Source organism: Nerophis ophidion, linkage group LG11 (genome assembly GCF_033978795.1).
Source record: "Nerophis ophidion isolate RoL-2023_Sa linkage group LG11, RoL_Noph_v1.0, whole genome shotgun sequence".
Classification (NCBI taxonomy): domain Eukaryota; kingdom Metazoa; phylum Chordata; class Actinopteri; order Syngnathiformes; family Syngnathidae; genus Nerophis; species Nerophis ophidion.
Genome location: NC_084621.1, coordinates 35,795,730 through 35,809,537, shown reverse-complemented (window position 1 = coordinate 35,809,537; position 13,808 = coordinate 35,795,730). Strand labels below are relative to the sequence as shown.

At 40.6% G+C, this 13,808-nt stretch overlaps 1 protein-coding gene across 1 annotated transcript in view; it reads left to right on the top strand.

Annotated features, from left to right (window-relative positions):
- si:dkey-12j5.1 (uncharacterized) overlaps positions 1 to 13,808 on the top strand; it is a 128,358-nt gene that overhangs the window by 24,617 nt on the left and 89,933 nt on the right. Inside the window, 1 exon segment of the mRNA XM_061915747.1 lies at positions 1,593 to 1,646. Coding sequence (XP_061771731.1) covers positions 1,593 to 1,646 — 54 coding nt within the window.

The following is a 13,808-nucleotide window of genomic DNA, read 5'->3' as shown; positions in this document are numbered from 1 at the left end:
TGTATCGTTTGTTTTCTTACTGGGAATAGAAGTGAAATAAAAAGTTCAACATGGACATTTTGACTTTAGGCCGCATGCATTAATCTTTGTAGTGCTGCTGTGCACTGATCACATTGGCGTTCTTTACGACGCAGCCGTTCAACCCATCTTCGCAGCAAGCGGCCACTCTTGGCGCGGGATCTATCCATCTTCTTACTTGTTGTTGTTTAGACTGTGCAGCAGCTTAAAAAGATCTAAATCTTTAATCACATGCCCCTGGGGTTGACCGATGTAGTTAGGAAGCCCGGCACTTGGCGATGATGGAATAGTTATCGCTGCTCACTTATCGTAGCTCCAAGATATCTTTTGTTTTTTGTTGTTCTAAAACCGCCTGTTCTATTGCCTGCATCACTCTGACAGAGGCTTGCTGCAGTCCATGCTACCATACTACGTCAAATTACGGCGTGTCACAACAATGTGAAACGACAAAAGTCAAGTCAAGCAGATTTTTCTGAGGCTTGGAGTGAATCCATTCATCATCTGCCTGGATTAAGTGTTTTTGTTTGTGCTTTTTAACCAGGCATCATTTAATTAAAGACAACAAGTTTTTCGTCCTCCAATTAGTGCAGTGATCACTCAACTGAAATGTGTATTTACACGCACTAAACGAGATATTGTCAATTAATCCATCTCTTCCTCTGTGCATCTTGACAGCTCACCTCTTTATTGCCTCTGGAGTGGCACAGTCTTAATGAAAAGAGAAGTTTAAAGAGCAAAGTGTTAGGTAGAAGGGGAATTAAAATGCTTTTCAACATAACGCAGCAAGGGCTTGCTAATATTGTACTTACTTTTTGTGAACGTGCATGTGTGTATGTGTGTGTGTGTGTGTGCCTATTATTCATGCCCTTCACCACGGGTGATTGGCTAAGTCGCCTCCAACCTGAAGTTGACAAAAATCAATAAATCATCAGCCAGGGCCTCGCACGTACACGCACACACGTCGAGTACACAACCTCAAGAAGAGAGAAAATGAGCAAAACAAACAGTCTACCTGAGTCAAGGTCTTTTTTCTGTAATAGTACCTTCCCACAGCAACTGTCCCAAACAGTGGTGCTCTGCAGCAAAAGGTCAGCCAACATTTGACTCCTTTCATAGCTCAAAACGTCCCCCCAGGGCACCAGACAAAGCAATTTTATAGAGAAATACTCATGAGTGGGTAGAAAAACGTGGATTGTGGCTCAAACAGCTATTTAGATTCATCAGAGAGTGGTGTGGCGAGCGGGCGGAAACAAACACTAGATTGACTCCAAATGTCATTAAATAGATTAAAAAGGCTATCGGGCAGACCAGCTAAAGTGCCTATTGACTGCGCGATAAGCACTGCTGAGTGTGTCTGTCGATGGTGCTGCCTGTTGTTGCCTTGTTGTGTATATGCGAGGCTGGGCTGGCCAGATGCTTATCAGATATGTGGATCGCTCTGATTGATCTGGTTACCTAGGAGGTTCACATGGATTGTGTCTTTCTACAAGAGGGACTATTTTTGTATAATGTTTTCTTTTCTCCTGTGTTCAGGGTTCATTCCATTCTAATTGCATCTCATATCCTCTGTTTAGATGGCAGTGGAAGTATTAGAGGGTCTTCTGGAGGAGGATGATGAGGTTGTTCAGGTAAGTGCACACAAGCTGGGCTGAGTTCGATACAAACAATTATGTTATCAACTCATGAATTAATATTGTACTTTCAAATCAAATTGAAGACAGATATGTTTCTGCTTCTTAACTTTATGATTAATATGGGAGTACATGCACAAATTAGTTTGGACATCTGAGCCAAACTTAACCACCCTATTACTAATTGAGCATTATCTCTGATTTTCATACTTTTGTGGTTTAATAATTAAATTTTTAATTGTATGCACTTATATACTGTAGCTGTTTAGATTAATTTACTCAACTGCAGAAAGGTGGAGGCATCCATTGCAGAAAGATATCAACATTTTTGTTGAAATAATAATCATTACAATATATGTCAAAGTGGAGTTTAATTCCAAACAATATTAGGGACTGTAATGTAGTGAAACTGCAAGATTAGATTCAGACAGGTTGGGGCTATAGCTGAATGCATATCGCTCGCTGGAACGCTAATCGCCATAAAAGACATTCTCTTCATACCATAACACACGCACAGGTAAATAATTTACAGTATCCAATGATGTTCCCTGCTTTAATATATCCGAGGAAACGCCTCGGTAGTTGGCGCTGTTTTGGTTAGCAAAGTTCCTGAATGTCTTTGTTAAAACAAAATATATTAGGGGTTAGAGTTAACCCCTAACCTCAGTTGTGTTCGATTGAATGCCCTTAGAATACACTGACCTGGATGAATGAGAACACCCATAGACACATATTTTTGAAATGTTTGTAGATTGATGCCGTAACGTTGCATGTTGTTAAATGATTTGCTCTGAACATGTGCATTGTGTGTTGCGCAAAGTTATTACATTTTTGAAAACACGGCAATCAATCAGCAGTGAAAGCTTGTCTTCTAAATCAGACATAAAAAATGTAGATGATGATGTTCAGAAGTCTCTTCTTTATCTGGATGACGTCTTCTACTGTATTCAGCAACATTGTCTCGATTGGAAGTTTTCGGTTTAGTCTGTCCTGCTTGTGGTGTTAAGTTTTGCATAGTGGAAAAAAAAAATTATAAGGATTTTTACAAAATACCGGTAACAAGGATGGATGGATAAACCCACTTTAGCACAGGTGTAAGATAGTGTGACATGTTATTTACAACATGTCGAATGGCCCTCAGCATCGTCGGGAAACAATGTGTGTCAATAGAGCACTTCATAGAGGTATTTTAATTTTGACAGAAAAAACATATTTAATGCAACTGCAGTTTTACTTAACTCAATATTATTTATTACAATAAACTACTCAAAACATTTTTAATACAATCCTATTTAAATACATCTAAAACAGCTGAATTTTAATATATGCTTGCTATCTTGACAAGTATTTGTGTCCCACTTTCAACATTGGTCATTTGAGAGCATTTGTATTCCCAGTGCAGTTCATATAAAAATATTTCGATGGCCAGATATACAACAATGCCTTTTAACAATATTACTTCCTAGCAATGAAGTTAGTGCCCACATACCTGAAGGAGAGCTTTTCTCTCTTTCGCCATAGAAGATTGTGGATTGTTCCTATTGGAATCTTGCTGCTCTTGAACATCATTCGGCATATATCTTTGTCTGTGACCAGGCTGTCAAGGGTGAATAGGGAATCCAGACTCCTGTGAAAGCTTGTGTCAACATCTGATGTTTCTATTCCAAATTGAATAGTTGTAGTTGATGGAGAACCGCCCCAGGTCTGGTCGCATAGTTCAAAGTACAGCAAAACAAATCTACCGTAACCACTTCTTCCACCTGCGTTGACTTCTTATCTGTACTTTCCACGAATGGCTTTCAATTTAGTGCCGATATTTGTTCTTGTGATGTCCTCTTTCCGATGAGGAAATTCCTTATATGTCCCTCGAAGTCCGTACCGCTCCAAAAATAGGGTAAGAATGTTACCATACTTGGACTGGCAAGTTTCCCAGTCAACACTTTGTTGAATTTGGTAACTTTGAACTCCAAAACGATGCTTAAAATTAGCTCTACTCCTTTGTCAGTAAACATATATAATTATTTCTTGCCGTGACCCGCCATTTTTGCTATATGCCGCCTCCGGAAACGACGTTTTGGATGTTTCTGATTGGCTAAAATGGTCTTAAGTCCTGGGCTACAGCGCCCCCAGTATTTTGGCATGTGTATGACAATCAGTGTACCATATTTTTCGGATTATAAGTCGCTCCGGAGTATACGTCACGAGGCCCGAAAATGCATAATAAAGTAGGAAAAAAAACATATATACGTCGCATTTTTGTGGGAAATTTTGTTTGATAAAATTCACACCAAGAATAGACATTTGAAAGGCAATTTATATAAATTAAAAATAGTGAACAACAGGCTGAATAAGTGTACGTTCTATGACGCATAAATAACCAACTGAGAACGTGCCTGGTATGTTAACGTAACATATTATGGTAAGAGTCATTCAAAAAACTATAACATATAGAACATGCTATACGTTTACCAAACAATCTGTCACTCCTAATCGATAAATCCGATGAAATCTTTTTCCTCGATGTTGCTTCTAAACAACTCTGCCAACTCCAAAGGTATGCGCTGCTTCCTCTTGTCGTTTTCTGCTGCATATTTCACTACATCCAGCTTGTAATCTGCAGTACATGATATCCTTTTCGGTCCAAGTTTTGTTCAGCCCTTCTCAGTTTTTATAAGTTACCGCCAACGATGAAATGATCCATTTTAATAGCTACGGCAGTAGCATATAGCATATAGCCTACAGCAGTTAGCATTCCGTGATCCACAATGCATGAGCCTCCCCCGCCGTATTCTTATTGGTTGACGTGTGTGTGACGATTGCTGACAATTTCTTTGTCTCTTTCGCAAATGTGATAAATAATATTATTTGATATTTCACGGTAATGTGTTAATAATTTCACACATAAGTCGCTCCGAAGTATATGTCGCACCCCCGGCCAAACTATGAAAAAAACTGCGACTTATAGTCCGAAAAATACGGTATATATTTGCTTGGGGACAGAGATAATTTTTTAAATGTGCACGTGTGGCTAGAGATCTTGTTAAGACGTTATTTTTGACGGTGGCTCTTTGTTCTCAAGGCCACCTTAACAACAAAGCGCTACGGGAAAGCCTGGTGCGGGTGTGCGTGTGTGCGTGTGTGCGCGTGTGTGTGTGTGTGTGTGTGTATAAATAAATAAATGGGTTGTACTTGTATAGCGCTTTTCTACCTTCAAGGTACTCAAAGCGCTTTGACACTATTTCCACATTTACCCATTCACACACACATTCACACGCTGATGGAGGGAGCTGCCGTGCAAGGCGCTAGCCAGCACCCATCAGGAGCAAGGGTGAAGTGTCTTGCTCAGGACACAACGGACGTGACGAGTTTGGTATGTATGTGTACAAACCCCGTTTCCATATGAGTTTGGAAATTGTGTTAGATGTAAATATAAACGGATTACAATGATTTGCAAATAATTTTCAACCCATATTCAGTTTAATATGCTACAAAGACAAGATATTTGATGTTCAAACTCCATAAACTTTTTTTTTTTGGCAAATATTTAACTTGTGCCAAAGTAGTTAGGAAAGGGCATTTTCACCACTGTGTTACATCACTTTTTCTTTTAACAACACTCAATAAACGTTTAGGAACTGAGGAAACTAATTGTTGAAGCTTTGAAAGTGGAATTCTTTCCCATTCTTGTTTTATGTAGAGCTTCAGTCGTTCAACAGTCCGGGGTCTCCGCTGGCATTTAGATGGCAGCATATGTTGTTCCAAAACCTGTATGTACCTTTCAGCATTAATGGTGCCTTCACATATGTGTAAGTTACCCATGCCTTGGGCACTAATGCACCCCCATACCATCACAGATGCTGGCTTTTGAACTTTGCGTCCATAATAGTCTGAATGGTTCATTCCCCTTTGGTCCGGATGACACGATGTCGAATATTTCCAAAAACAATTTGAAATGTGGACTCGTCCGACCACAGAACACGTTTCGACTTTGCATCAGTCCATCTTAGATGATCTCGGGCCCAGAGAAGCCGCCTGCGTTTCTGGATGTTGTTGATAAAAGACTTTCGTTTTGCATAGTAGAGCTTTAACTTGCACTTACAGATATAGCAACGTACTGTGTTTAGTGACCGTGGGTTTTTGAAGTGTCCCTGAGCCCATGTGGTGAGGGATTGAAGGTCCCGGTCAGTCAATGTTGGTTTTCAGCCATGCCGCTTACGTAGAGTGATTTTCCCAGATTCTTTGAACCTTTTGATGATATTATGGACCGTAGATGTTGAAATCCCTAAATTTCTTGCAATTGCACTTTGAGAAATGTTGTTCTTGAACTGTTTAACTATTTGCTCACGCAGTGTGGACAAAGGGGCGTACCTCTCCCCATCCTTTCTTGTGAAAGACTGAGCATTTTTGAGAAGCTGTTTTTATACCCAATCTTGGTACTCACCTGTTCCCATTTAGCCTGTACACCTATGGGATGTTCCAAATAAGTGTTTAATGAGCATTTCTCAGCTTTATCAATATTTATTACCACCTTTCCCAACTTCCTTCTCACGTGTTGCTAGCATCAAATTCTAAAGTTAATGATTATTTGCAAAAAAAAATGTTTTAAGGGTTTTTATATATATATATATATATATATATATATATATATATATAATATATATATATATATATAGTGTATATATACACATTTATCTATATATCCATCTCGTTTTCGCATTAGGCCGCAATACACATCACACTATAGATTTTTGGCTGTATCGTCCATCCCTATTAGGGAAAACACCATCTTTGTGCAGCAGTTCTAAACCAACATGGGACAGAAATAAATGTGACCTTGCAGAAGCTTGTGGAAACTACACCACAGGGGATGTGTGCTGTATTCCAAGCTAAAGGCATTCTAGTGAAAGAGTGTGACCTTTTTTTTTTTTTGGCCAGGCAGCGTACTTTATACACAAGCAATGCAAAATTCTGGTTCAGTTCAGTTCAATTTCAGTTTATCATACGATACAATGTAATGCATCACATATTTCCAGTTGTTTCATTACAGCACGTCCGAAAAGGAGTAAGAAGAAGCTGAGCTTATTTAATCCTACCTCTTTTCATACCATAGCAATTTTATCCCATTCCTTGTTCTCTGTAACAGAACAGTGAAGAAATAAATCTTAAATAAATATGTCATATTAAGTAAACTAATATTAAATTTATACATAACCTTTATCTAAAAAAAAAAAAGGGTTCAAAGGGTTCATCATAATTGTTCTTCTGTGTACTTTGTGAACACTTGTAGTTTGAACAGTATCTTGAACGGAATCATATTGGTTCTTTGTTTGATTTATTTGCTTAATCCATTCCATTATTTAATTCAACATACGGATACATCTGTATTTGTAAGTGCAAGTTAAAACTCTACTATGCAAACAAGCCATTTATCAACAACATCCAGAAATGCCGCCAGCTTCTCTGGGTCTGAGATAATCTAAGATGGACTGATGCAAAGTGGAAAAGTGTTCTGTGGTCGGATGAGTCCAAATTTCAAATTGTTTTTGGAAATATTTGACATTGTGTCGTCCGGACCAAAGGGGAAGCGACTGTTATCGACGCAAAGTTAAAAAGCCAGCATCTGTGATGGTATGGGGGTGCATTAGTGCCCAAGCCATGGGTAACTTACACATCTGTGAAGGCATCATTAATGCTGAAAGGTACATACAGGTTTTGGAACAACATATGCTGCCAACTATGCGCGGTCTTTTTCATGGACGCCCCTGTTTATTTCAGCAAGACAATGCCAAGCCACATTCAGCACGTGTTACAACAATGTGGCTTGGTAAAAAAAAGTGCGGGTACTTTCCTGGCCTGCCTTCAGTGCAAACCTGTCTCCCATCGCAAATGTGTGGCATATTATGAAGCGTGAAATACAACAGCGGAGACCCGGAACTGTTGGACGACTGAAGCTCTACATAAAACAAAAATGGGAAAGAATTCCACTTTCAAAGCTTCAACAATTAGGTGATGTAACACATTCGTGAACATTCCCTTTCCCAACTACTTTGTCACGTGTTGCAGCCATGAAATTCTAAGTTAATTATTAATTTGCAAAAATAAAATAAAGTTTGAGTTTGGACATCAAATATCTTATCTTTGTATAGAGCTGGTCCACAGTTCCACGACCAGGACGAAAACCACACTGTTCCTCCTGAATCCGAGGTTCGACTATCCGACGTAGCCTCCTCTCCAGTACACCTGAATAAACCTTACTGGGAAGGCTGAGGAGTGTGATCCCACGATAGTTGGAACACACCCTCCGGTCCCCCTTCTTAAAGAGAGGAACCACCACCCCGGTCTGCCAATCCAGAGGTACCGCCCCCGATGTCCACGCGATGCTGCAAAGTCTTGTCAACCAACTAATAATCGGATAAAAGAGACAAACTACATTTCTATCCTTTCCAATACTTTGTTTAAAAAACAGCAGCATACTGTCACCATGTCCTTTTTGACTTGCCAAATAAAACAAGGCAAGTGTTACAAAAATGTTTAGTTTTTTTAAAAAGTGCACCATTGTCATGCACAATAGCAAAAATTTTGCTTAGGGGAATTTCAAACCTGGCTATTACCTATTCCAACCATTCTGCAATGTTGAATGCTGAATGTCTTTCCTCTAGTGGCATGGCCGTAAGGTAGATTGACTTCATGTTCCATTCCTCTCCAATGTAGTGGCATGTATTGCCAATGTAGGCTTCCATGGCTACACTTATCCACACATCAGCAGTGGGAGCAATTTTGCTCTGGGTGGCTTTTATGTCAGTCTACACTGCATTGAATTTCTGCTCGTACTTCCTCTCCATCCGTTTGGTAAAATGGGTCTTCGAGGGACGAGTGTAACCAGGGTTGAGGACATGAATCATTTGTGTAAAACCTTCATCCTCTACCATTGATAGTGGCTTCATGTCAGTTAGCAACATGTTCAGAATAGAATCAGTCAATGCAGCCGCTTGCCATGGTGTGCACACCTTCCTTTGGACCAAGTCTCTTATGCTGGCTTGTTTCTTTCTGAAATGAGAGAAACCATATTATAAACATACATAGCAGCATCATTTACATGTAACTCAATACATACCCAGTTGATTTTATTAATAATTTCTGAAGTAAATGACAAATACGCCACCACATAAAAAAAACAGCTGAATAAAATAAATGGACATTGGAGTTGCAGAATACACTAATAATAACACACATGTAACTCATCAGATCAGAACTGGATCAGATATTGTACACGTTTCTGTTGTGAATAATAAAGGATTCATTTTAGGCTGCCACTCAATAATAAGAGCATGAAATATTCCAGCACCTTCATAACGTTTAGTTATACTAATGCGTCAGTCAAGTCTAAATATATTTATATAGCTTTATCGGGTACGGCTACATTGATCCATTATGAAACCAACCTGAGATATTTCTGTCCGTTACGTTTATTTCCAAATTGGTAACCGTGCGTTTTCTCTCTCAAAACGTAGTCAAATGTGCCGGAGACACATTATCAGCCCCGCGTTGCAACAAACGCAACGTTAACGTTACTCACAAAAAAGCTGAACAACACAGAAAATGAAGACGTCGCACTATCCAAAACGTTCCTAAAACTCTGAATGTTAATGCACAACAGTTGCTGCTGCGCTTCCTGAAACAAATCTCCTTAACAAAATATTAAAAACACGCAAAGACGGACACAACGGATCAATGTACTCGGACTATGGACTGAAAAAGTTACGTACCGTGAGTTCTTCTCTTCATCCATGGATCCAAAATGGTTCCTCTTCAGGTCAGGTGCTCCCGAAGCGATGTAGTACTTCCGTGCCACACGAGGTCCATGCTGCACGTTTTGCAGGAAACTGTCTTCTTATTCCCACACTTTTGACGAAAAAGGTTGTACACTTTTCTCCAATGCAGCATTAACCTCCAGATGTTTCCGGTCGAACCATCGGTACTGTTTTCCGCCATTTTTCCAATGTTTCCAAGCAAATGAGACTGCGTGGTCATGTGAACTGCACATGAGACATCATTGGCTGGCTTACTGCCACCTCATGAGACGTAGTCTTAGCGCCGCCCTGGTGCTGTTTTGTAAATAAATGATAAATGGGTTGTACTTGTATAGCGCTTTTCTACCTTCAAGGTACTCAAAGCGCTTTGACACTACTTCCACATTTACCCATTCACACACACATTCACGCACTGATGGAGGGAGCTGCCATGCAAGGCGCCAACCAGCACCCATCAGGAGCAAGGGTGAAGTGTCTTGCTCAGGACACAACGGACGTGACGAGGTTGGTACTAGGTGGGGCTTGAACCAGGGACCCTCGGGTTGCGCACGGCCACTCTTCCACGGCGCCACGCCGTGGAAGAGTGTACTGTTTTTGTACTTATTTTGATTATTGTTTCTCAGCTGTTGGTAAATGTTGCAGTTTATAAACAAAGGTTTAAGGGGGAAAAAAAAAACCTCAGCGCATTCGCATTGCATACATCCAACGAATCGATGACTAAATTAATCGCCAACTATTTTTATAATCGATTTTAATCCATTAGTTGTTGCAGCCCTAATATAGTCATCCATCCATTTCTACCGCTTATTCTCTTTGGGATCGTGGGGGGCGCTGGTTCCTATCTCAGCTACAATCAGGCGGAAGGCGGTGTACACCCTGGACAAGTCGCCATCTCATCGCAGGACCGCCCTAATATATATGTATATATGTGTGTATATATATATGTATATATATATATACATATATATATAAAATATATTATTGTTATTTTTATTTTATTTACGTGTTTATTGATAAAAATAACAAGGATTGTAACATCTATGATCTTACAATCTTTCAGTTCAGCTTCATTCCCAGATTCATTAGAGATTTATAGACTAGTAAGATTAGTGTGATCAGCTGCATCACATGTGGAATGCAGTCTGCAGTCGCTACTGTAGTTTTGGTACAAAGGGCCAGAGGTGTATATTGGCAAAGTAAAGAAAAAGAAACATAAGTGTATTTTGTGAAGTCCTATAGTTCAAACTCCAATTATGATTACAGCTAGTTCCATTTTCCATGCTGTGCTCCTCAAAGTCATTTTTGAGTTGTCTACCTTGCAGCGAGGAGAGCAGACAAGGAGACAGACAAACCACCCACGGTGCAAACACTACCTCCAAACCTTTGGCAGAAGCGGCAAGAATTTTAGGAGTTTATCTGCTTGTGTTTTGCAGCGGAATCCAAATTGCTGTTCACTTCACAGGTCAGCTGTTTGTATCGACTTCTGTTCCCCTCAGTTGTAGAAGCAATTGACCAGAGAGCTTTGTAGACAGGATTACATGCTGAAATATCAAACGAGCAGGTCTGATGCTTGGTAGAAAGAAGAAGAATGACTATTGTAATACAATAAATGCAGTTTAACAACACTATACACTTTTATATGCACTCTGTCCTTCTCTTTTTTTTGATCTACAGTATAACTATGTCATTCCCTATGCTCCTTCTATTTATTTTAGTTGTCTACAGTACATGCCAATGTTGTTCGATTGTAGCTCCTCCTACTATGGACAATCACTCTCAATTAACTATTGAATGAGGGGTTTGATTTAGCTTGTTAGTTTCCTTTAACTCTTAATTTTAGCAGAAAATACCATATTTCCATTTCAGTGCTACGAAGGAGAAAGTGAGGAATTTTAGAAAACCCTTAAATATCGATGCCTAATATTGGCACGAAAAATGGTTCCATTAGAAAAATGAAACATTCCTGGCCCTTCTCCTCAAACCCTTCACTTCATGCCAAACGAAATTCCATCAAATTCAAAGTTAAACAAATACAACTGAAAATTAAGACTAATGAGTAGAAATTTACAAGCATTAACACTGGAAAAAAGAATAAGCTGTCACTGAAAAAGGAATAAACCTAAGGAAAAGCTGAACAATTATTTATAGAAAAACACTTCATATTATACAAAAAATATACAAATTGTATATGTGTTATTGTATGTCAATGGGACCTTAGTTACCACCAGTACTTATTTTTCTACAATGTCAAAACTGATTTTTCAGTGTCGCAACTTAACAATGCTGTTTTGGCCAGCGACATCGAAGTGTCTGGTGGTGGGGTTGTTTTTTTTAATTTGTGTTATTTATTTTACTTTATTTAAATATGTTCCTTATCAAAGCTGACATCATAAATGCTGCGAAGAGGTGGCAACTTGTCCAGGGTGTAACCCGCCTTCCGCCCAAGTGCAGCTGGGATAGGCTCTAGCACACCCACAGGGAGAAGTGGTACAAAATGGATGGATGAATGTCATAATTTTCAATATGTATACAGAGGAGGAGAAAAATATTTCATGTTGCAGTTTCATTTTGAAAATCTGGTGACCAGAGTAGCAGCAGTAAGGCTTATGAAAGTCTGATTGCAAAGTTGCTCTGCCCCAGGAAACCCCAAATATGGGCTCTGCAGCAGAAGACATGTTAGGAGCGGGTCTGTCATGGCATGTAATAGAGAGGTGAAGTGAACTGAGTTTATGTAGCGCTTTTGTCTACTTACTCAAAGCGCTTTACATAGTGAAATCCATTATCTAAGTTACATTTAAACCAGTGTGGGTGGCACTGGGAGCAGGTGGGTATAGTATCTTGCCCAAAGACCCTCAAGTGGCTGGCATGATGGCTCTACCAACCAAGCCGCGCCACCCCATAAAGCATTACAGAAACCCCCTAACCCCTCTTAACAGATGCCTTCTACCAGACCCTCTGGCTTTTCCAGATAACGTGAGTGGAAGTCCCGAATAAGGTTTGGATCTAAGGTACAGAAACAAGAGACCCATGAATGCTGCTCAGGCCAATTACCCTCCCAATCCTCCATTGACTGTAAACCCCTCCCCCATCTCAGAGAAAGGAGAATACATTTAACTCTATGCTGGCTGGCCATCGATTGTGCGAGGAGGAGGAGGCAATGCCGGTGAACTCAAGCTAGCTGGAGGAGACAGGCTTGATCCAGGAGACATGGAAAACAGGGTTAATTTGATGGATGAAGGAAGTTTGAGGCCTTACATTAATAGGGCTGATGACGGCCTAAATTTGAAATGGACCAAAGAACCTAGGACCCAGCTTTTTAGACATTCCTGCCAGATGGAGATCATGAGTAAGAGCCAGACCTCTTGACACGGGGGGTAAGATGGAGGTGGTATCATTTGACGTTTCGCAATAATCTTATTGCGGGAAGCAGTGCGTGAAAGGGCAGTGCATGGGTATCGCACCAGACAGTGGGCTCGTCAAAGATGAGTGCACAGAAGGATTGATAGTAGCAGATTCCTAAGATGGGAATAGAGGCGACTGATAACCATATGCAGTCTTGAATGGTGACATATCTGTCGTAGGTGAAGAGAGTGTGTTGTGGGCATATTCCACGCAGGGTAGGTGGGTGGACCAAGAAGAAGGGTGCTGGTGACAAACACCGGAGTGTTGCTTCAATGTCCTCTTTCACCTGTGCAGTCTGGCCGTTGGACTGTGGGTGGTAACCTGAAGAAAGACTAGCACAGGCTCTTAGTGTTTTGCAGAATGCCCTCCAAACTTGTGAGATAAATTTTGGTCCTCTCAGAAATCAGGTCACATGGGAGGGCCATAGAAACTTGGCAGTTTCCAGTGAAGATGGTAGCTTGGGCACGGCAATGAAGTGAGCCATCTTGGAAAATTTCCACCACGTGGAGAATGACGGTTCTTGTGAGACTGCAGTAAACCAGTAATTAAATCCAGGGAGATGTGTGACCATGGGCGGGAGGGAAGAGGAGCAGGAGGACGTTGAGAGGACATTGAGAGGGCTTATTACGGACACAGACCGAGCAGGCAGCAACACAGTTCTTTCTATCCTTTGACATGGACAGCCACCAGAACTTCTGGCGGATCGAGAACTGGGTGCGGTTGATGCCAGGATGACAAGCAATCTTAGATGGGTGTCCCCACTGAAGAATCTTTGTCCATGCCTCTTCAGGGACGAACAGCTTGTCAGAAGGGCAATTATCAGGAATCTGGATGTCTCTGATGGCATCGGTGACTCTCTTCTCAACTTCCCACTGCAGATCCCCCACAAAATGTCTCCCAGGTATGATGGGTTCTGGGGCGTGGTCGTCCAGACCTGGGCCATGCA